Source organism: Lepidothrix coronata, unplaced genomic scaffold (genome assembly GCF_001604755.1).
Source record: "Lepidothrix coronata isolate B3197 unplaced genomic scaffold, Lepidothrix_coronata-1.0 Scaffold18, whole genome shotgun sequence".
Taxonomy (NCBI): domain Eukaryota; kingdom Metazoa; phylum Chordata; class Aves; order Passeriformes; family Pipridae; genus Lepidothrix; species Lepidothrix coronata.
In genome coordinates this window covers 6,187,876-6,211,505 of record NW_016690198.1, presented here as the reverse complement: position 1 = coordinate 6,211,505, position 23,630 = coordinate 6,187,876, and the positions used below count along the sequence as shown (strand labels likewise).

The following is a 23,630-nucleotide window of genomic DNA, read 5'->3' as shown; positions in this document are numbered from 1 at the left end:
TGGCCCCGCCCCCGGGTCCCCCCCGCGCGCCGCGAGCGTCGGGAACGCCGCGGGATCCTCTGGAAGAAACGGGTTTAAAAGAAGTGTTCGAGAGCATCGGCTTTCGGTACAGACAGACCTGCAGCGTTACGTCGGAGCACAGAAAAATGAAGGAGAAAAAAATTAACTCCTAGAGGCATGAATTTATCCTAAATTCGCACCGCAGCTCAAACCAGAATCACAGAATATTTAGGGTTGGACGAGATCTCTGGGGATTATCCAGTCCAACACCCCTGCCACAGCAGGGCCACCTAGAGCAGGTTACACAGGAACGTGTTCAGGTGAGTTTTGAATGTCTCCATAGGGGGAAACTTGACGACTGCCCTGAGCAGCCTGTTCCAGTGCTGTGCCACCCTTCTTATGTTGAAGTGGAACTTGTGTTTCAGGTTATGGCCATTGCTCCTTGTCCTGTCATTGGGCAGCACTGAAGATAGGCTGGCACCATCCTCTTGGTACCTGCCTTTGAGATATTTGTTTATATTGCTGAGATCCCTTCTCAGCCTTTTCTCCAGATAAACAGACTCAGCTCTTACAGTCTTCCCTAGTGAGGGAAATGCTCCAGAACCCCTAACCATCTTTGTGACCCCCCCACTGAACCCTCTCCAATACCTCCTTGTCTTTCCTTGCTCTGAGGAACCCAGAACTGGACACAGCACTCTAAAGGTGGTCTCACCAGGGCCAAACAGAGGGGGAAGATCACCTCCCTCAACCTGCTGGCCACACTCTTCCAGGATACCATTGGCCCTTCTGGCTGCAAGGCCACACTGCCAGCCCATGGTCAACTTGTCATCCACCAAGACTCCCAGGTTCTCCTCTGCAGAGCTGCTCTCTAGTAGGGCATCACTTAACCCATGCTAGTACTTGAGGTTATTCATTCCCAGGTGCAGGACCATACACTTGCCTTTGTTGAACTTCATTAGGTTCCTCTCTGCCCAATTCTCCAGCCTACTGAAGTCCTGCTGAATGGCAGCATACGATTCTGCCATAACCAGGTTGGTCAACAAACAAATGCAGCAGGTTTCACAATGCCTGTTGTAAATGGACATGAAAACAAGGGAGGGAGGGGGAAGCAGTGCTGCACAAAGTTGCCCATGTTGTGCCTGTTCCTGAGAAGCCGCCTCTTAACTCTGTTATTTAGCAGAGCAAACCAAACCATTTCAGAGATATGAAGATGATTTCTAGCTATTTGAGAAATTAAATAATACTTCTCACTCCAAAATAAGCAGCTGTTTTGATGGCTTAAAGAGCAATGGAGCAGAAACAGAAGGTGGAATACCAGGTACATTTAGTAGGCAATACTGTTGCACGGGCAAATGCTCCCACCTCACATAAATCTGCTAACCCCAAGCTTCAAACCACCTGGAAGCACTGCAAAAAGAAAACAAACTGCAGCTGTATTAGATTGCCATATCTTAAAACTCACCTTGCAAGGTTTTATAAGTGCTGGAAAGTCTCAAGACACTAAATGGTTTGAGATGGGCAATGTCACCATCTCTTACTGGTCTTTTACAGAGCAGCTACCATTATAAATTCATGTGTATACAGGGTTTGATTTTGCATAAGCAGAGTCAAGTATAATAACATACCTCAAGAAAGGGCAGAAAACAAACTTATGTGATGTCTGTGGTTATGCTATCAGCTTTTTGAAATGTCTTTTGAAAACTAACTTGCTTCCTTCCTTGCTTAGTGACACTGGGAATGGAGAGGGGAACATTACAAGTTCCTTTTCCCTCCATTTCTCTTTCTTTTACTGGCAGGTAAATTTAATTATGTTTTGCTCTAAGCAAACACCTGTGACCTTAAGAATTCAATATAAAATAGACATTGTCTGACTAAAACCAAGAGGATTAAAGCAAACTAACATGAGTTCACTTTGCTAATCTAAAGCAAAGTAACAGACAAAAATCATAAAAGGCAGATGGTTCTCGGGCAGCTGTTTCTGTGCATTGTTGCTCCTATGCCAGTGCCCTGAACTGCTGATGGCAAGCAGGACAGTCCAAACACTGCTTTGTGGCAAAGGTGACAAGAGCAGTGTTTCTAGTCCCCTGTGTGCTCTGCACTATGTCCTTGGACAGAAAGGCATGAATAAAAAATCCCATTCTCACCAAAACCACCCTCTGATTAACATGTTATAGTAATCCCAAGGAAAGACTAGCTATACTATGATACTCTTATCAACCTGGGAAATGTAGGCATGCAAGAGAATAATTATCATGCTATAATTGTTGTTATTTTCTGGCTAAGAATCCAGTCTTTAGGGTTAATTTCTGTTCTTTCCCTAATGCAAAACAGGTGGTAACTCTAATGACATCATTTGTGCCATAATGCATTTATGCTGATGAGAAGCTGATAGAAGAATTTCATAGGAGAACTGTTTGTGGTTGTTTGCAATCTAATAAGCAATAATTTCAAAAAGCTACTTTTCTCCTTAATATCATATAACTTATTAACAAGGAAAAGTTTTAGACATTAATCTGGTTTCAAATTCAATACTATGTAATGGAACTTTTGACTATGCATCAGCCAAGAGGAACAAGGAAGATTACATGGTGAGCTGAATAAGTCAATATGTATTGGAATGTTAAATACCTAATTTGCACAATATATCATCATTAGTTGGCTAATCTTTAAAGTTATATCTGAAAAAAAAAGGATTGTCTTTCTGTCTAACACACTGAGGATCAAAAATTTAAGAAACCTTAGTTCATAAAACGCTATCAAAGTGTGTTCAAAACCATCCAGGATTCTTGTCTTTGAAAGCTAACTGCACAAATGACACAATGCTCCCCACAAATAACAAAGCAAGGAGAATATATTTTAAATGTAGCTTGACTTGAACCGGTGTATTAAAACCATGTTAGTAATCTTAAAAGCAAAACTGTAAAAGGATTGAGCTGTACTAGTAACAGTGACACAAACTGTATTCAAATTCATGTGTTGAGCAGGCTCCCAAAAGGACTATAGGAAATGTAGGTGTTGGTCTTCAGTGCTGGCTGTTGATACAGGTATTAGTATCTTGGATTATATTCTTAACTTGATCTGGAATGTAAAATAAATTAACAATATACTCCCTCCAGTTGTTAACTGTTACCTGGCATCAGATTCTACCTTAACCTTCCATGATTACAGAAATGAATCTATGAATCAACAATCTCTCCCTTTGTTGACCACTTCTGCATTTCTTTTTTTCCAAAGTAGTCACTGTGCAATTCCTCATACAGGGAGGGAGGACTTAGCATTTGTCATGTTAGAATGGTTCACAGGAGAGAAAAAGGAATGAATACAGGCAAAGCTGAAAGATCAGTTTCCACTAATTCTCATGATTCAAGGACTTTCTAAATGGCTAATTTCCAGAACAGAAGCAAAGAAATCCATATAAAAATAATAGCAAAAGTGATAAGTAAAATACACATCACAACAAGAGGCCAGAATAAAAAAAGAGATATTCCTTAATTAGATCGCAACCTAAGTTTGTTGATTTTTCAGTTGCAACCAGTAAGACTGGTTTTAAGTAAACTTGCTGGTCAACCATAGATATATGGTATATCTCAAGTATTTTCTTGCCCTTCCATTTTCATTGCATATTTCTTTTACTTTAGTTTTTATATGAATATCCTGGTAGAAGGATTCTGCCTAAGTTGCTTTGTGTACATTTTGGAGATGTCCTTTCTTAATGATAGATTTTCCTAATGACAGAAAAAAGATTTGGATTTATATCCCTCCCCTATGTCACTTCCTCAGTGATCTGGGGAAAAAAAAAAAGAAAGAAAAAGTAGTGTTTTACCAGTGAAGTCAAAAGATTGTTAGCAAGTTCACCCCCGATTTAACTATGGAAGACAAGAATTTTAAAAAAAAGTAAAATCATCGTAGCAGGTAACAAGTAACATCCTGAACAACCTGAAACTTCATCTCCTCACCTATTATAATCCTGAACTTTTTTTTTACATAATTGTAGTGAACTCGTATTTTGCCACAGATTAAAATTATTCCACAGCATGTTCTACTCTAAAGTGGAAGAAGAGAAGAAAATGTGAGGGGTTTTTTGTTCCTATTTTTTTTCTTTCGGACAATCATTTCACTGTACACATAATTTTAGTGGATGTTAAATGTTCACTTAAATGCACAGGCTATACTAGCCAGCAACTCATCTCCACAATTTGAAAGAAACTGACATATTTGGGGCATGAGCTCCACAGACGCTGAAACAAACTCCCATATGAGGCTTTCAGAGGGAAAATAACTTAGGAGAGTTAGACAAAGGAATATTGAATAGGGAAGCAGAATATTCTGTTTTAAAAGGGATAGTGACTAAAGAATCAGAGACTTACTGTACACTGAACATCAGTTTAAGAAAGAAGAAACAATGTCTTCAATTTGAGCCACTTCATGTCATATATTTTTAATTCAAAAAGGACCATTGACACAATGGATAGAAGAATGGGGATGATTTTAAATTGTTGCAAACATCTACAAACTATTTAAACCTAAAATGTAAACTATACTTCAGTAGCACCTTATCTTCTATTCAGTATTTCAAGTGCAGTTCATGATTTTGCAAACAATCATTTTGTTCATGCTAGCGGTTATTCTGTGGTACAATGCTTGGAGTTTCAAGGAAACACTTTAATTTAGTACAATGTGTGGGAGTGAGCTTCACAGAGGAAATAGTTCAGCAACACCTCCATTCACCTGGGTTGAGAAAAGTCTGCTAATGCTAGGTGTTAATTGCTTATTGAAAGACAATAAGCAAACCTTCAATCTTCATAATGAGTGGGAAGATACACAAAATAAATTAACAGATTCTTGAAATAACCAGAGTTTTATGATAGCCAAATATGACAGCTGATCTGAATCTTCTATTCAAGCTAACCTTGTGATGCAAAAAAACCCTATAATTTTTTGTATGAGCAACCAACTCTCTGTGACACTGAACTCCAGAAATGCCATTATCCTTTTGTTCCCCAACAGGCTTCAGATTTTAAGAAAAGAACCTACACAACCCATTCTTGTTTTCAGTTGTCTAGTACACACAGTAACACTAATCCTCACTAGGAGACTAATATGAAAGCACTTTTGTATTCTCTCATCACAGAGAGAAGAGATCTGACCCACAATTCAACTGAATTCTAATCCTGATACAAGCAAAAAAAAAAGATCATGAGCTAAGAAAGCTGGATAAACACACATGATCTCTGCATGTCCAAACTGACTCTTTAGTTCTGGATATACCATTTTCACTCTCAATGGAACAAACTTGATGTATAAGATTGAGCTGTTCAAGTTGTTGTTCAATTTTCATTAGAAAGCAAGCCAAAGTCAAGTACATCATAACACTTAACAGAGTGTCATGCCTACATCAGTTTCTTCATCATAAATCTGTTGCATACTTGAGCTTTTTCAAAAAGCAGTTACAAGATAAATGACCGAACAAACACTGATGCATAAGATATTACAAGCTTAAGGTGTTAGCATTTAACCATTTAAAAATATGATTAATAAGGGCTTGCCAAGGTTTTTTGGTGGTTTTGTTGATGTTGGTTTTTATTGTTTGGTTGGTTTTGGTTTGTTTTTTTCCACTTCTAGTTTGAGGACTCACAGAAATGCTGAGTCAACAGAACTATATAGAGAAACAACAGAAGACACTAAACTGTAAAGTTTACACTAATTTTGTTGTAAAAAGTGTACGATCTTCCAGCTAAATTTAGGTTGCCATCTGTTCAGAAACAGTATTGTGTTCTTTTTTTCTTATTTGACCACAAATAATACAAATTCATGGGCTCTTCCTGCAGCTTTATGATTAGCTGAAAGAACAGCTTCTCCTGTATTTTATATGATTAAGATTTGTCTACAATTGGTTATATTAATACTAATACATGCCACTATCAAGCTCAGTATATCATTAAAATGACAGGACAGTACGTCCTACGTTCATATTGTACATTTCAGAAAAATGTTTAGGTGCTCTGATTTCTTGAAGAAGGGATAACCAGTCCCTGCAAATGTATTTTTTACTCAAGAACATCCAAGTAGAATGATAGTTCTTACAATTAACATGCACGCAGATGAATTACCTACTTTTCTTCCTCCCTGATTCCCAGAATTACTGCAAATTTTTTTTCTTTTTGTATCTTGAGACCACTGAAGACAACTGATGAAATTTATCAGGTCCAGTAGTATTTGACCATACAAGTGATTTTAACTCTGCAGAGGCTTTGTAAACGCTTGAAGATTTCACTTTATGTCTTTCTGATGCCCAAGCATCAGTCTTTGGACCCTATGAGTATTAATGCATTACAGGTTGCCAAGGCAGTGACAAATTCATGTGAAAAGAATACCTGTAATGAAGAGATTCAGAATTAAAAACAGGATAATTTACCACAAATACTTATTTGTGGATCTTTAATACCTTCTCCAGCACTCTTTACTAAATGTTGTTTTTTCTTGGATATAATCTCAATTTGTTCTGAACAGGAAGTATCCAGACACGAAAACAGAGCGTTTAATGTTTCACAAGGTACATCCCTTTATTATTGTAATCACAAAAACATGATTTTGTACAGGAATGTTTAAGTGAACATTAATCAATGCAATTAAATTTGTTTCATAAAGATCAGGTAAACATACTACAGAACATTGTATTGTAAAGAACAAAAATATCAGCTTTCTGGCCTTGCAGTGCACACTTTAGTGCAAGTATTAAGACACAATAGTGTTCAATTCAGCAATGTATTGCAGAACATCATGCCACAGTCCACTTCAAAGAGGGTCAGGACATGCAGCTTGTTAATAAAACGCTGTGGTATATAAAAAAAGCCACGTTAATTCATAAAATATATAGTGGTTTATTTGGATGATTTAAAGTGATTTCACTGTGGAATTTAGTTTAATCCAGGACAAATATTCAGTGTCTTGTCATTTGGAATATTCTTCTTTTAGGCAATGGCTTTGGCTTCAGGTAGGAATGCCTCCCAGTATTTTATTAGCTTGAAGAGAAGGGAAAAATCACTCATTAAGTACTAAATGCTGGAAAACACAACACATACCTACCTCCTCTTGAGGTAAACTTGCATCCCAGACAAAGTAAGAACATAGGTGCTTATTCATTCACGTTTTTATATAGTGCAAGAAAAAACACAAGTAATAAATATACAAATCTGCTTAATATAGCTGTAGGTATGTTACCACATGTTGAGCACAATGCTACAGAATACAATTATACAGAATTTTTATAAAAGCTCAATCTGCTATTCTTACTTCTAAGGATAATTTTTTTTTTTTTAATTAAACAAAGCTGGAGGGTTACATTCCTAGAATGAACAAAAGAAAGCATCTAGACACTTTTTGGGGAACAAGGCCTACTTCTTAGACACTGGAAACTGTTTTAATGCTTTATAATATTCAATAATCTTATTTCCTACTTTTTAAAAAAAGCAATAAACATTTAAGTATCAAAGTTTCTTCAGTAAGTGTAAGTACATACTGATTACAATTTACTCCAATCTGTAAGTGGAAATACTGCTTTGGTTTTGGAAGATTACAAGACCCTTCGCTTGCCCATATCCCTGAGAGAGCTCCTCCCTTGCTTCCCTGAATTACAGCTCTGCAAGGGAGTATAGCAATAGCTGGGAAACTGTGATCATCATGTCATTCTCCAATACAGTACAGACTAGCAGTTCTTTATATTTTGGAAATTACTATATTTAAAGCCCGTCTTCTTCTAAATAACCTAGTATGGAATATATTAAATATTAACTTGTACAAAATTTAAAATTTATCTTACCTGCTGTTGTGTTTGCACTAACGACTCTAAGTACTCGATAATAACAGTTTTAAAGTCTTTCACTCGTTCCTTCTGTTAATAAATAAATTATGGCATATTAACCTCTTAACAGATTTTACTTGGAATGTCATATTCTCAAAAGTAAAACTGTCATTTAGTTGGACAAAATTATACATGCCTCAAATCTTCCCACTTCCTTGCGAATGGTTTTGGAGATCTGTTCAAAATCTTTTTCCCCTTGCTGAACTTTTGTCTCCCACTGGCAAAGGAAAGATATGCAGAGGTAAGAGTTTGTGTTGTTCATTCAGTTTTCCAGTACCTGAACTTTCTTTAGCATATTAATAGTCTAAAAGTTCATACTGATGAACTAAAAGGACCTGTTTGATTTTCTTTTGCCTACTTAAGAGAAAGCCTTACAATAATTTCAAATTTACATAATAGGATGTTACAACAACAGTATCTTTAAGTAATGCTATCTGTAGATAAAATGTAAAAATATCTTAGTATGGCTATTAAGAACACTTAACATTTTAAAAATATTCTTTAGAAAAGAAAATGGATATCTAAGGCTTTACTTGCTATTCCTCTTACAAATATCATATAAAAAGAATCTAAACCTGTCCAATCCAGCATGGAACAGTCTCAAAGGTTAGTTCCCTGTACTTTCCTGATTCCAGAAGAGATGATTAAATCTTCATGTTTGCCCACAAGCAAGTATATAATTATCCCTGTCACATTTTTGTTGAAAAGCTACTGAGGATGTGTTTATTTGCTTTCCAAACAGAATACACATTGCTTTAGGCAGCTAAAGCACAAGCCTTCTTGTGGAAGCTGTTTTCATAGAAAGCAGGAACAGAAATGTTATTGCAGGTAAGAAGATCACTAGAGGAAAATGCAGAGGAAGAAACATTTCTTATGGGATTTTGCCATATTGGGAGCATGGCATTTATGTAACAGTACCTGACACTAGGTTGCATCTCCGTTTCTGTGAAAAGACATGCAGCTAGACAAGAAGAGATCATCATCACCTACATTAACCTGTAACTGCTTTTACACATCTATTACATGTTAAGTTTAAGCTATCCGTGTAGATACACTGCGAGCCTCACACTGCAGACACAGGCAGGCTAGCAGTTATTTAAAATGCAACTGTATCTGTTAATCGCAACATATTACCTGAGTCATGGGAATATATTCAGTAACATTTATCTTCCTCAGAAAGAGGCAGCAGGGAAGCAACATGCGTCAATGTAGCAAAATCCTGTTAGCAATCCAGTGGTGCTACTTATTTACAAAAAGTCATTTGGTGATGCAGTGTCAAGTTACTATTGGGATATGACATAAACATCATCTATGTTCCAATAAACATCTCCATATTTGTATTTTTAGTTTATATTTATTCAGAGCCCCCTTATTGCCTTTTTAGATGTACATAATTAAGCAATAAGTCATAATAGGATGTCCTTCATGGAAGAATAGCCTAAAGAGATAACTCAAACAATATAAAACACAGTTAAGGAAAGGTAGATTAAGACTACCTGTGCCCTCCTACCACACCAGCTAGAAGTGCCTGAGACTTCTGTGAAAGCCTCTACAGGCCTAATGAATCCAACAACATTCCAGTTTCATCATGCCCAAATGCCAGGTTTTATGTGAACTATCACAGGATAACAGTTTGCCATCCTACAGTATCTGACAAGAAAAAGTTTCTCATTCAATAAGGTATTTCTAGGACTGTTCTTTGCCCTTTTATCCATGAAAAAAACAACTGAGTCATGGATGATGCTCAAGCTGCGTAGGCTTCCACCTTGCAATTTCTCTGCCAGAAGGTCCACTATTACAGAATTCAGCAACTCTAAACACATTTCAATAGCAGCAAGAACTTTCACCTGACACATTTAAATTGGGGATTTACTAAAAGCCTTCTCTAATCATCCAATAAAGCAGGAAAAATAAGTTCTTAAGAAAAATTATAATTAATTATTTTAATATTGGAACTGGGAAAGGATCACTATATCCTACTACTTTCAATAATCAGGAAATGCACTGTGAATGGATGGGTAACATCAAAAGAGGTAACCAGCAAGAATGTGGTCACACAGGAGTGATACTAAGTTTTCTCAATAAGCAAAGGCCTTTTTTAAGAAAAAGAAAGTCAAGTTAATGAGTAACTTCACTACTGTATGTGAAATATATTGAAGGGCAAAAAGAACAAAGGAGCATGTGGTTAGTGACCAATGAGGAAGCCAAACAAAGCAACTGTGTAAGAGAGCTTGAAATCTGCAATAATGTTCTTCTGTTATTTAATAGAGAGTACTGGAGCATAATTAGAACACATTAGTGTTAAATAATTAAGTTGTCCTACCTCCTCAATTTCCTTAGTGAAGCATGACAGAAAAAGTGTATAAATTATGACACTTCAACATGTTAGATTTATTTTTACTGAAATTACACCATATATACATGCATATATATATATGGGTAGATATGCTGCACAATTAAGCAAAACATGGGAACAGTTCCCTATTAGTTGCCTTTGCTAGATTTAGCCAAGTCTTAGAAATAGCATTAGAAACAGAAATGCTCTGCTGCCTATCCAAGCAATCTGTTAAAAGTTAAAAGCATTACCTTTTACGTATTCCCCTCCTCCCATCTCCCAGACAACGCAGAGACAGTATTAGCTGCCTTACAGATCTTACAATGAGTAACAATTGCACATACTTGGAATTTAAATAAATTCCTTTTAACAATTTCAGTAAATATGGAAAATGGCAAATAAGTAAGTGATTTGTAAATAAAAATGGTATAAAGCAGCATTAATGCAGAATGAATGAGCTAATGCAGCATGTCCAACCTCCAACATAGTGTTTGATAACATTACCTCTTTTATCTCATCTTTAGCTTGCTGCAATTTATCAGGTTTGTTGGCAAGTTGGAGCTTTGCTTCAGCTTCACGTTTTTTTTGTAAAGTGACCTGAGCATCTTGCCACTTCTGCCAGCATTTCATTCGATGGTCGAACACACCCTATAAGAACAGATAAATTTATTAAACAACTGGAATTGTAAGAGCTATCTAGATTCCCAGTAGGAAAAAGTAATTCTGAATAGAACTGGAGACTAGCTCAGTTGGTTAGAGCATGGTGCTAATAACGCCAAGGTTGCAGGTTCCAACTCTGTATGGGCCATTTCCTTAGGAGTCAGACTTATGATCCCTGTGGGTCTCTTCCAACTCAGCAAATTCTCTTTGATTCTGTGTGAAGTACACTTAAAAAAACCTAGTGTGTCTCCTGTTATTTCATTTGACAGCACGCTTGCACAGCTCAATACCTTCCACAAATAACAGTATTTAAGAAGAATCCTTTTCAAAGCAGATACTTTAATGCCCCAAAACATTTTATGTACGTCATTCCATTAAAACACTACTAAAACAACCACTAAAAAGTACTCTATTATGCAGACAATTCTCTACATGCAGATTCTAACAAACTTTTATGCATATGGATTACATGCATATTCAGCAACACATTTTTGTTAGCAATGGACTACAGTAGCAGAATTAAAACAAAAATATCAAAAAAAGAAAAAAAATGAAAAAAGAAATAAAGTAAAAAAGAAAAATATGTACTCCCAATAGCCTGGCAAGTTCTAGGATATTTCTGTAAAGAATATTGCATTTTTTTCTTATTTACAGAAACTGCTGGCTATCTACCAAATACAGCTGAATTATGTTATTAAAAATTTATGAGTATAGTGTAACAATAATCTGAAAGAAGCCGGTACAGTGTGCTAAACACAGTATAGTTCAGTGTCCCCAAATAATGTATACAATTGGTACTGCTCAAAGTAGTTTTCCTTTTCTTGGGACGTTACTACTCCATTCACATTTTCGATCACAACTATTTTTATCACTGGAATAGCTGATCCTGAATGCATTCATTTTACTCAGCTACAACTTCAGGCAAAAAACTTAGCTGTCTTAACTCCGTAATAACATGCAAATGCACACATTCATTTACCCTGAATCTACAAGTTGAGAATGTAACTTCAAAGACAAAATCAGTATTTTTCCTAGTAGTACTCACTTTTACTGCAGCTATCAGACGAATGTAATCCCCAAGAAGCTCTGAGAACACATAGAAATCAGCAAAAGCTTGTTCTTGATGCAATTGATCTATCTTCTCCTCAACCTCTGCAAGCTGAGACAAAGCTCTAGATAGGGCAGTGTGATCCTCAGAGTTACCTAACATGGCAGCACTTTTAGCAAAGGCAGCTGTGTTGGCTGAAAGCTCTGAAACACAGGAGTAATGTTCAGTACAACGTAGTTAATTTGTTATATTACTCTGTGGCATAGATCAGTGGAACAGAGACCTCTATTTCAACCCTAACTTCACCAATGGAAAAACAAAAGTTAAAGATCATAATAAAATACACAAGGAGACCACAATGAAACCACATTTAGGAGAAAGACTCCTATGCAAAAAACTCTTGATCAGTAAATGTTTTGCTGAGTCTGTTAATGTCATGCTTAATCTGTCAAGCAAAAAACATGGAAAAAAATGTCACTTCAGTATTATCCAACTGCCTAGCTCAGAGAAAATTCAAGCCCACAAAAAAAAAAGCTGTCACCCACAGGGCAAATTCAGAACAATTTTAACAGGTTTACAGCACAGTTGTTCCATTAAGTTCAGAGAGAAAAAAAAAACCCAACTCTTTCACAAAACCACCATTCCTATGAGTGGAATTTATTTCTGTTGGAAGGTTTTATTGATTGTTAAGTAACTTCTACTGTGCATACTGTAATGTATTGCCACATCTGCCATTCTTTAGAATAAAAAACAAACAATCCTCACATATCAGCATCTGTGGAGGTAGTTTTGAGCTTATTTATTAACAAATACTGGCACAATTGTCTCATCAAATCCTATGTAAGTACAAAGTTAAGTTCTATGAAGGACCTTTGAACAAATGTTCAGTCCAAATTACTTCAGGATTAAAAATGCAAGTTTGTTTGCAGCTCTGCTACTCCTGCAGAATCATCAGAACACCAGAAGTGATTGCAGAAGGAAAATGTCTTCAGATATTTGAAACCTTTACAATTGAAACACAACTCTTAAAGAAACCAACCAACACTTCAAATTTATAATCAGGTGTCAAATCAACAGTAAACCAAGATTTCCATTTTCCACTACTTCTTAAATACTTCTTAGCCTTGAGGACAGCTGGCTAAAGATTTTTTTACTAGAGAGAGCAATGTGTGCTTAGAATTATGAGAAAGCAACTTATGACATTTTCATGTACCTTTGAAAGAGCTCAAAGGTGACACCATATTTTAACATAATACAATAGTGTCAGAAAGCACACTCATGGTCTTCCTTGAATTATAAATCAAAATTGTGGGGTTTGGGGTTTTTTGGGGGGGGGGCTTGGGGGCTTTTTTAAATCATCTGATAGAAATCCATCTTTGACAAAAAAAGCAGCACAAGCTGCTTATGAACTTATAGGCTTTGCTTCTCTCTAAAATAAGTAAACAAAAAGCTGATACTCTGTGACTACTTATCTTCCCAGGAAAGTTTACTTTAACAGTAGCTTGATGATATACCCTTATGTGGGACCAAAATAAGAATAGCAATAAGAGCTTAAACTCAGTTAACAGAGCAATACTGAACCAAAAGATGTTTAAATGGATTTATGCAGCCACTTTTTGTTCAGAAAGAAATTACTCTTGCCATGAGACCTAAATTTATGGATGTCTACTGTAGTGGAATCACCTGGTAGGTGTGGTATTGAAAGGGTGCAATGGAAAAAAATTATGCTAAATCGATAAAGTAACTCTAACAATGACAGATATTCTGGTTAAATTTAAGATTAAAAAGATATTAAAAAAGTACTAGAGCAGTTTAAAATAAAAGGTACAAATAGAAGATCTGTGCATTAAAATATATTGCATATCTCTATTAATTAGTTAAGAGCTCTCACGTGCTAAGCTCTTGTTTCATCATCATTTCCTAAAGTTCACGCAGTCACATAAAAGTTAGGTTACCTTTCCTGTGGCAGACTAATGCTTCAACACTGGCATGAAGTTTCCTAAGTTGCTGATCCAGATTCTCAAATTGCTGCTGTTTTTCTTCAAACCACTGACAAAAGATGAAAGAGTCAAGCATTACAAATTAGATTACCAACAACATTTCTGGTTCTAAGGAAGCAAATTATCCAGGTACTGCCAGGGTGGTCAACTTATACAGCTAAGAATTCAAGCCAATAAGCAAATTAATAACCCATTTTCCAGTTCTACAGCTTTAAAATGCAATTGTTGAGGCTCATTAATTCGTCTCATTATTCAAGCCGAAAAATCAGCTCTTACTGCATCCGATTCATTCATCTTGATTGTCATTTTGTTGACAGCGTCGGCAGCCTTGTTCACCATCCTCAATATTCCTGCTCCACTCAGAGCCTGGGTGTTAACCGCTCTCGGCAGCTGGAATTGAATGACAAATAAGGGCAAACAGACTGGTTAAAAGGATGGAGGTTTAACTGGGCACAAGGGGGAAAGAAAAGGATATAGTGTTTTCTTTGCTCCTATGTGTTTCAATATAGTGGAATCTAATTCCTCAGATTTACTACTTTTACATTCTCAAGAGGAAAACTTAAAAATATAGACTATTTACTTTTCTTCTACAACTTTACATTTAAATGGAACAAACAACCCACTTGTCCAAAGCTGTTATGAACTAGCCAGGTGTCCTAACTAGCCACCTCTACACTACAAAGAACAAACTGCCACTACAGGAGAAAAAAAAACTTAGATTTACAACAAATTAGAAAAAAGAAATTCTGTAAAACATTTATCTGTAATGCAAGACATGCGCTATGTGCTGATTATAAAAGGTTGATGACTTTTTGCTTTTCAATACAGAGTGGATTTCAAAACCTACCTCAAGTGTATCATGAGAACTGGGTTATCTGCATAGGTACTGAGAAATCCTTAGAGGTAAGTTAACAAACTTTAAATTTAACTGATATTATTACTCAGGCTAGATTGAATATGCCATATGCCGTACAAGGTGGGCCCCCTTATCAGACCATCTACCCTTTATATGATGTTTTGTCCATCAGGAGCATTGACAAACCCACTGTAAGTTATCTACTGATGCTTTTATCAGCAGTGAGGCCTCTGTGACTTATTAGTATAACTAAGATACTGATATTAGCCAAAAGACAGTTCAGTATTACAGTGAAACCACTATGAATATTTATTAAGAGATATCATGTATCTTTAACAATATATTTAATATTGTGAAAAGTGCCAGATTGATAGTACAGAGGACTGAAGTCCTCTATTCACAAAACACCCAGCCTGGCCAGCAGCATTGCTAGCATTTTCACATTATCCTACCAATACAGCTCACACTGAACTCCTGGGGGCAAGAGAGCTGCTTCCAAGCCAGCTTAATTCTTGATCTTAATTAACAATCAGTAACATCAATTATAGACTTCCACCATGTGTGACAAGTTTCACTCAGAACAGGACAGACCAACTCACTTGAAAAGTCACTGTACAGCAAATAGCTTTTTGTCACTACTGCTTAGTTTTATGAGAGCCAGAGGTGCACCATTATTTAAGTAGGTTACTATATCTAGAAACAAATAGGAGAAATTAAAAGAACTGAAATACCTCAGAACTTTCCAAGAACTGTCTTAAATCTGGATCCTGTAGCAAGGTTGGGTGCTTTACTGTTCGTTGTAGATACCTATGATTTTAAAAATTAAAATATCAGATAACAAAACAAATATAATGTGTGTGACTGAAAATAATACAGTGCCATGCACTCCATACCACAGCATAACATACTAAAGGTCAGGCATTGGTTTATAACAGTTCCTTTAAACCAGAAAGTCCTTAACGTGGGACCTACCATAACTGTATGTTGCACAGCGGTAAAATATTATACTTAATACTTTCAACAGCTGAATAAAAACCTTCTCCTTTAATAACATCCAATTTATACCAGAAAAAAAATTGTATAGTGCAGTGGACAGGCCTTTTTGTTACAGGTAATTCTGGTATTTAAAGGAAATCTTGGACAAGTGACTTGATTATGATCCAGGTATGAACTACTTATATGCTGGATAGACTATAGTCATCAACACATTTAGTTCTAAAGGACTGATGCACACACATAGAAAAGTAAAAATCAATGCAACTCCTTGGAGTGGGTTTTTTGCATTGCTGCTTAGATACAAAGTGTAATTTGTTATCTATCCTCCATTAGGTATGACCACCAGATCCTTATTTTTCTTCCTATAGAAGCTAAGGATTGCAGAGCAACTATTTTACACACTAGATTGCTCAGCTTTTCTTTCCCTGTTCTATACTCAGCATCAAGTACAAGTACAAGTTAATGTGGCAGTATACCAGGGACAGGACCTTTCCACGATGAAGATACTTGAACAGTATCAGCTGTATGCCAGCACTGGGTGACAGACATCTTAGGCCAAAACATATCTCTTAGGCCAAAATCCATCTAGTCACATCAATGTCATCAATATATGTAATCAGGAGGCCATTTGACTTTCAAGTGACCCTTTCACTCATCTCCCTGCCCAACAGTTGGTTTGCTATAGAACAGATATGCTGCTGTAAGTGCCTTAATTCCTTCAACAACAAACATCTAAATAAGCTGATAAAGATAGTTTTACTTACTGAATCTGTACAATCTTAAGTTGAAACAAGGTATCCATAATCTTTTCTACCAATAAGCCTACATTTCCTGTTATTAATGGGGATTATTCAATTTCTACACAAAAAATTCGACAACTGTATACAGCCTCCAGAATTCATCTAAGTACAGATGGCCAATGTTTCAATTACAGAGCCTACGTAGTACACTACAAGTAATTCTGAGCCTAAATAAATTTTACTTAGATACAAACATTACCTTTCTAGAGCAGCTCTTCTTTTCTCTACAAATTCAGTAGATGAAGAATCTTCTTTGCCTACTTTAACCTTGGTCATGCCTTGAAGAAAATGGCATCATATTGATTTTAATTAAATCATTAACATAAGTGATGTGATTAGAAGATAAAGCTCACCTAAGTTTACATATTTAATTCAAATTACAATGAAACACACTACTAGGAACAGAAAAAACCCCAAATATCAACACTTCATGTTACATGGTTTTGTGGAAGCAGCTCTGTGAAATATGTACTTTCACGTAACATATTAATTCTGACTAACAGTTGTGGAAAACTAGGTTAATTTGCATTTATGAAGACAATTTAAATGCCAATCAGAGTCTAACTGGTAACTCATGTTCTGAAGAAGAAAACAGTTAACCATATAAAGCAGAATAGAAAAATAAATCTTGGGTTGTAAGCCTATTCATTGGTAAGCTTATGACCAATATTTTCATTCTACTATTTTTCCAAGTTCTAGAACTAGTAATTTTTCAGTCAACTCAGGCAAGCTAACAAGTTCTGAAAATTCTGAACAACTACAAACTGAATGAAGAATGAATCAGCAGAATAAAATGTATGTAGTTTTACAGTGCTTCCTCTGACCAAGACGAGAATGGCCAAAAAACTATGATGGGGAGCCAGCTATTGATGTGTCATGGTATGGGAAATACATTCAATCTCAGCATCAGAAGAACTCTAAAACTGTCAGACTGAGGTCACTATTTTCAGAGAGTTTAGCAATCTGAGTCCTATTAAAAACACCATGAAACGCTGGAGATTCATAATTATTCTTATTTCCTAAAACACAGTATTTTATGATAGTCCGGACATCTTATTACTAGCTGTAGTGTATTTCTGACCTGTTAGTTTTGTGCTTCTCCAACTAAAAGGTCTACATCTGAGATTCTGAATATGTACTCTTGTGACCTGCCAGGTCAACAGCTCCCAGTGCTGTTCCTTGTCCCATCTCCCTTTTCGCTTTACAAGCTTCACACAGTAACCCACAGAAGGGACAAATAGCATTCTTACAGAAACAAGGAAGAACCCTTAAGCTCTCTGTGGAGCCTTAGCTTTTCCTTTCTCTGCAACATAATGAAAATAAATCTGATAGACATTTTTTTCAAAGGTATACTAAACAGTGTAATGTAACTGTAAATCCACAAATTTATCTGTAAAATCAAGTATGTCTTAAAGTAGAAGGATTAAAGTAGTCAAACAAAGTTGAGGTAATTCACATACCTCACCTTTTTGCATTAGAGTATTACTATACATTAATATTTCACTGCAGAAAGCAAGAAATTCTGTGTTTAATACAAAAGATCCTTCACCTTTGAAGTTTGAACAGAAGTTCATAGGGAAAAAAATGAATACGTAATCAAACGACCAGTATAAGGAACCCTTAATCTGTGATATTGACAGTTCATGCCAGGTTTCTTTCTCCGTTAACATAAGCATATTTAAATGCAAGTGTAAAGATTCTCAAGCCCAAGCACCCACGTAAATCCTTCACAGAAAAGATCCATGATTTAACAGATTATTTTCTATAAAAAAGAAAAAAACGTGACTTTCACACATGCATATGTAAGTAATGAAGCGGTTTGGATGAATGCCCAACTCTAACTCACCACTGACTCATTTTTATCCTTTGTTCCACAGTCACTTGAAAATAGCTAAGATCTAAAATTCCAGCCCCTCCCACTCATCACCAAAATAAAGTTGGAGCTTAAAACTCCAAGTGTTATCAACATTGTGACAGAATGAACAGACCAAGGACTTTTGTACAATAGACACTGCATAACACTGAATGTACGCCATTATGTATTAAGACTTTAAAAATAAGCACGTGTGATGTAAACACTATATATCAACTTTCAGCTGCTTTGTCAGCTCCCTGCTTAAAGATGAGTTATTTTAAAAGGCTCTAGAATCAATCCCTTCTTTTCTCCAGAGTTACAGAATCACGGAATTATTAGGCTGGAAGGGACCTCTTGAGATCATCTAGTGCAATCCTGCTGCCAAGGCAGGGTCACCTAGAGCACGTTACGCAGGAACATGTCCAGGTGGGTTTTGAATGTCTTCAGAGAGGGAAACTCCATGATCTCCCTGGGCAGCCTATTCCAGTGCTTAGAAATGTATTGACTACACGCTTTTGAACAGAACCAACTAAGACCCATGCAGAGAAGTTCAACTTTAAAGAGAGAGTCTCATGCTCCTTCGAAATGTCCTACAGAATCTGTGAGTTTTCCCAAACTACTTGTAGCTTAAAAAAGTCTCTATAAAAGGATTTGAAGCAGCAGCCAGTACTTGCTTACACTGCACTAAGTCGAACCTTTTTACAGACTTCCAGGCGTATCAATTTTAATGCTGGTTTTGTTCAAGTAGTACCTGAAATCCAGTCTAAGCTTTGTCTTACAGGTGATTCTGACTGTGATGCAAGCTCTACGTTTTCATGTAAATGCACGCTGTCATAAATGCCTTAAATGTTGTATCATCCAAAGGATGTGACCAAAAACCTCACTGCAACTTTAAAAGACCTGTTTGCATTTGGAGTTAAACTTATTTTTGTCATATGAAAAACTGGTTATTACAGAATCAGATATTTCTTTCAAGAACTACCAAAAATTCAGGTAAAATTTTTAGTCTCACAGACTTCAAAATGCAGTCCACAGAACTGTCCATAAAATGTTTTCCCACAGAAGTAAAATCCTTAATTTCCTAAGCCTTCTGCTGCCTACATCTACTCAGTCTGCCTACTGCTGCTTATGTGAAAAGCTGCTGCTCTGGTTAGCTTTACAGACCAAATTACTGAAAAAGAAGTCTTGCTATTCTCTACATATCAAGCAACATTCTAGAGTCAAATTACCTATTTACGAGTAACACAAAATATTTCAACAGGTTTTACTTTTTTAAATGCTTAGTTATTTTGGAAGAACTTCTACTACTTATAGATCAAAAAACTGAAGTTGTTTTAATGCATTAATTAATGAGAGGTTTTGCATTCACCATGATAAAAAGAAACAGGCAGTATTAGAAGGTGGAATATGTATGAGCTCTCTATGCTGCAGGCAATTGATAACAGCTCAGGCTAAAAATAAATTTTTTAACATCTTTGTTTCGATAGACTAATCAGCTTTTGAAGGGCAACAGCAAAGAAAGAATCATAGATAAGAAATTCAAGGCCATGTAGTAAGACATATGTCCTTCTTATTATCAACACTGGTCTGAGTTAGGAAGAGGCCATTACATATCTTTCCAATTTAACCTGAACTGTTTAAAAATACAGAGCATGAAGAACATTTGGACCACCTGAGCATCACTAAGCAGTATTTGTCCAGTAAAGTAATTTGTATTACAATACTTAAGTGTCACCTTACAGGAACTGCACTTACCTACAATACTTTTTTCTGGAGCTGGAGGCACAATATAACCAATATGCATGTACTTCGTTGCTAATTTGCTGTGCAAGCCAAGAAAATCACTGAATCTTCTTTTAACAGAGAACTCATTTTTGTGGAACATTGATAGCGATGTCTTAAAAAAAAAAATTGTTATGAATTACTGATCCATTTTAGCTATGACACAAAGTTATCTACAAGTATTTGTTGCACTAGTTACCTTTGTTGTTACTCTGTATGCCATATAAGCATTCATGCCATCTCCTGTAAGAAAATGAAGATACTTATGCCAGGGCAAGGTATGGTTATCCCGCCATACACGTTTTATTCCAAAATATACATTAAATAGTTTTCATTTAGATAGCAAAAACTGCCAAAAGACAAGTGAAGAAGTCATGCTGAAATTTAAGAATAGTCTTCAGAGAACAAGACAGTCTGAAATGCTAGGCTCAAGGAACTTACCAACTTTCTCTGGGTCTGATACATTGATTTCTATATCAAACAAATCTCCATTTGCTTCCTCTTCAATCTAGGAAAAAGATTTGCCACATTTAGCAAGGTAACATACACTCATCTTATATACATGGTTACAAGGATAAGAGTACAGAGGAAGGAGGAGAAAAAGTTGGTATGTTTGTATAATTAAAAAACACTTCCAGTGTCCAACGTTACTATAATTTCTAACACTGACTGTGACTCCAACTAAGTTCACGTGGTGAACTTGGCAGTGCCAGGTTTACAGTTGGACTCAGTGATTTTAAAGGTCTTTTCCAATCTAAATGGTTCTACAATTTTAGTTTTAAGGCCTCGTAAAAAAGCTCTTAGTATGGCAGACTCAGAAGTTGCTGGTCTAAAAAATTTTAGTAAATATTTAACTTAGGGGTATGTTCATTGTATGACCCACAATGATACTGTGGTTCACAACCACTCTCATTTGCAGTATTTCTGTGTGCCTCTAATCTAAGGACAGGCATTCCTTTTCATTAATGGTATCTGCAGCAGAAGAGCTTCGGAAGGGAAATGCAACAGATCAAAAATTTTCTGATACTTGTCTGAGTTCTAATCTCCCAGAAAGTCATAATCTTTCATGTAATATATATATTTGATAAAAATGAGAGATCTTAAGAAAAAACATGGCAGAAGGGACAATTACTAGGGCTGAAGGGGGCAAAATCAGAATCAAATGCCATCCTGTGATATCCAGGGAAGCAGCCATCATCGAGTCACAGGTAGGTCTTGTTAGCAAATTCATTTAGCAAAGCCACTGTCCAGTAAGAGAACTCTCCAGAATGAATGGCATTCAGCAGCTCCAAGGCTTTGACTGGAACATCAAATGTACACAGCAGCATTTAAACTACCATTATCCTCAGCTGTATGTTACTATGCAGGATAACGCTAAAAACTGCTTCTTCCATTTCCCCACTAAAAACAGCTTCAGAAATCCAAGTTGAAGCCTGTAACAGGCTAGTAGGAGTTATTTTACGTTATTAACATTTCTCATGTATCAAGCTCATAGCTTACTCCTACACATACTTTTAAAATACCTATTCTGAAGGAAGAGAACTTCTTACTCCTCACAGTAGAGATCTCCAATATAATCACCTAAGTAGTGAATTCTTATGGTATTTTCATGAGTCTAATTCACAATAAACTTCATATGTAAAATAAACAGAATATGTCTTCTTTTACATTCTTATCCTTAGCAAAGAATGCTGCTATGAGGTAACATTGAGGAACTGGCATTTCAATAGAAGGAAAAACTTAAAATGCCATGTAAGACATTTCCATAATTTAGAAGTTTACTGCATACCTCTTCTCTGGATCTATCAAAAATCACTGGGGCTGTTATGCTTTTTGATTCCATTCTGGGAGCTACTAATGTAGTAGGTGTTACAGGAGTGATTGCAGGAGTAGGTTCTGGTGAAAGTATTGGATCCCTCTCCGGACTGTCCAATGAAACTTCTTCTGTTGCTTCTAGATAAACATTTTGAGTAGATAAATATTTTGAGTTAGCAATGAAGTTCTTGTGAAACAGAGATGGATAAGCATCAAAAAACACACACACTAAATGATGATAGAAGTTGATCTGTAAATAGCATTCATTTGTGCAGGATAATTTCTTTCAATACATAGCAGAGGAGACATTTGAGCTTGTAGTGCAGAATGGGTTAAAGTAAGATTAATACTGCTTTTTTTGGTTGGTTGGGGGTTTTTTTTGTATACTGTTTGGTAACAAGTCTTTTAAAGCAGTCACAAGTCACAATTAATTTATTTCTGCATGAGATATTGTAAAAACTAAATCATTTTTTTTTTTACCACAGATCTTTTTCATCACTGTTTTGCTGAACAACAGCTGATTTAATCATACAGGCTGATAACTGAGCAGACCATGAATGAAGTATTGACTGAAGTACTGAATGAAGTTACACAACCATATGACACCCCCAGCACTGACAAACCTTACCACAACCTGTAAAATAGCAATATTAGCAGGTGAGACATTCTTACTAGTAAGACTATCTTTAGTCTCTAGTCTCTCTGGGGCTTAAAACAGTTCACTAAAAACTGAGTACTTTCTTCACACTATGGACAGTTCACCCATCTTTAAAGAGGATGTAAACCTTGGCTTTTTGTTTGCACTTTTCTGCACTAACTGGTTTTGACCACTGGCAAACCACACACTTCCTGGGTATAAAGACATTTCTGTTCTAATTCAATAAATTAACAATGCTGTGGTTCTTACTGGATGAGCATTTTCAAGAATTCTAGTTCCTTAAAAGATAACATGGACCACAGGACAGTCATTTGATACCAAGACTGACTTTCCAATTGATCTCAAATCTTTTTACAAACTAGACTTCCTGTGGCAAGTACTTACCAAGTACTTGCCAAGGCATTACAATAGATCCACTTCAAAGTACATCAGGTTACAAAAAAGGTTTATTCTGCAGTTTGGAAAAGACCTAAGCTTGCAACTTCTGCTTACATAACCCACTGAATTTTCAAAAGAAAATATGCTATCTTTCTTCCCAACTTCTTAAGGCCTTGTGAATAAAATGAATATAACTAGTCCTTACCTAACAGTTAAAAGGAGTTTTAAAGATCAGATCTACTTTAAAATTTGTGGGATAGTTCTATTGCATGTAAAAAAGCCCCATTTTTGTATTACATAGGATTGTTTCCTTCTCCAAAAGTGCCTGTAATCTATTAGCAATATAAAAATCTTCATGGCCCTGCACTAGAGTCAGTCCTTGTCTGTCCAGGTCTCCCTTGCATTTGGGTAGTTCAAACCTGCATTCAGCACTCCAAGTGTGGCCTCAGTAAGGCTGAGCCAAGGGGAATGATCACTTCCCTGAACCTGCTGGCAATGCTTTTCCTAATTTCCAATTATAGATTTTCATAGCATTTTCAAACTAAACTTAAAAGCAAGCACCTTTTTATATTTTCCATTTTTAATA

The 23,630-nt window shown here is 36.1% G+C and overlaps 1 protein-coding gene across 2 annotated transcripts in view; it reads right to left on the bottom strand.

Annotated features, from left to right (window-relative positions):
• Positions 1–6,537: 6,537 nt before the first annotated feature.
• The window catches only part of SNX2 (sorting nexin 2), a 30,965-nt gene continuing 13,872 nt past the window's right edge, over positions 6,538–23,630 (bottom strand). The window contains exons 3-16 of one of the 2 annotated variants that reach the window (XM_017807354.1): positions 21,983–22,146; positions 20,635–20,701; positions 20,393–20,436; positions 20,167–20,308; positions 16,756–16,834; positions 15,492–15,567; positions 14,181–14,294; positions 13,860–13,953; positions 11,902–12,107; positions 10,701–10,844; positions 10,185–10,196; positions 7,998–8,078; positions 7,820–7,891; positions 6,538–7,022 (exon numbers count right to left, since the gene is read on the bottom strand). In XM_017807354.1, the coding sequence (XP_017662843.1) occupies positions 6,972–7,022; positions 7,820–7,891; positions 7,998–8,078; positions 10,185–10,196; positions 10,701–10,844; positions 11,902–12,107; positions 13,860–13,953; positions 14,181–14,294; positions 15,492–15,567; positions 16,756–16,834; positions 20,167–20,308; positions 20,393–20,436; positions 20,635–20,701; positions 21,983–22,146 (1,346 nt within the window). In that variant the 3' untranslated portion in view covers positions 6,538–6,971. The remainder of the gene's footprint in view (positions 7,023–7,819; positions 7,892–7,997; positions 8,079–10,184; positions 10,197–10,700; positions 10,845–11,901; positions 12,108–13,859; positions 13,954–14,180; positions 14,295–15,491; positions 15,568–16,755; positions 16,835–20,166; positions 20,309–20,392; positions 20,437–20,634; positions 20,702–21,982; positions 22,147–23,630) is intronic. The other variant, XM_017807355.1, reaches the window with a different exon arrangement.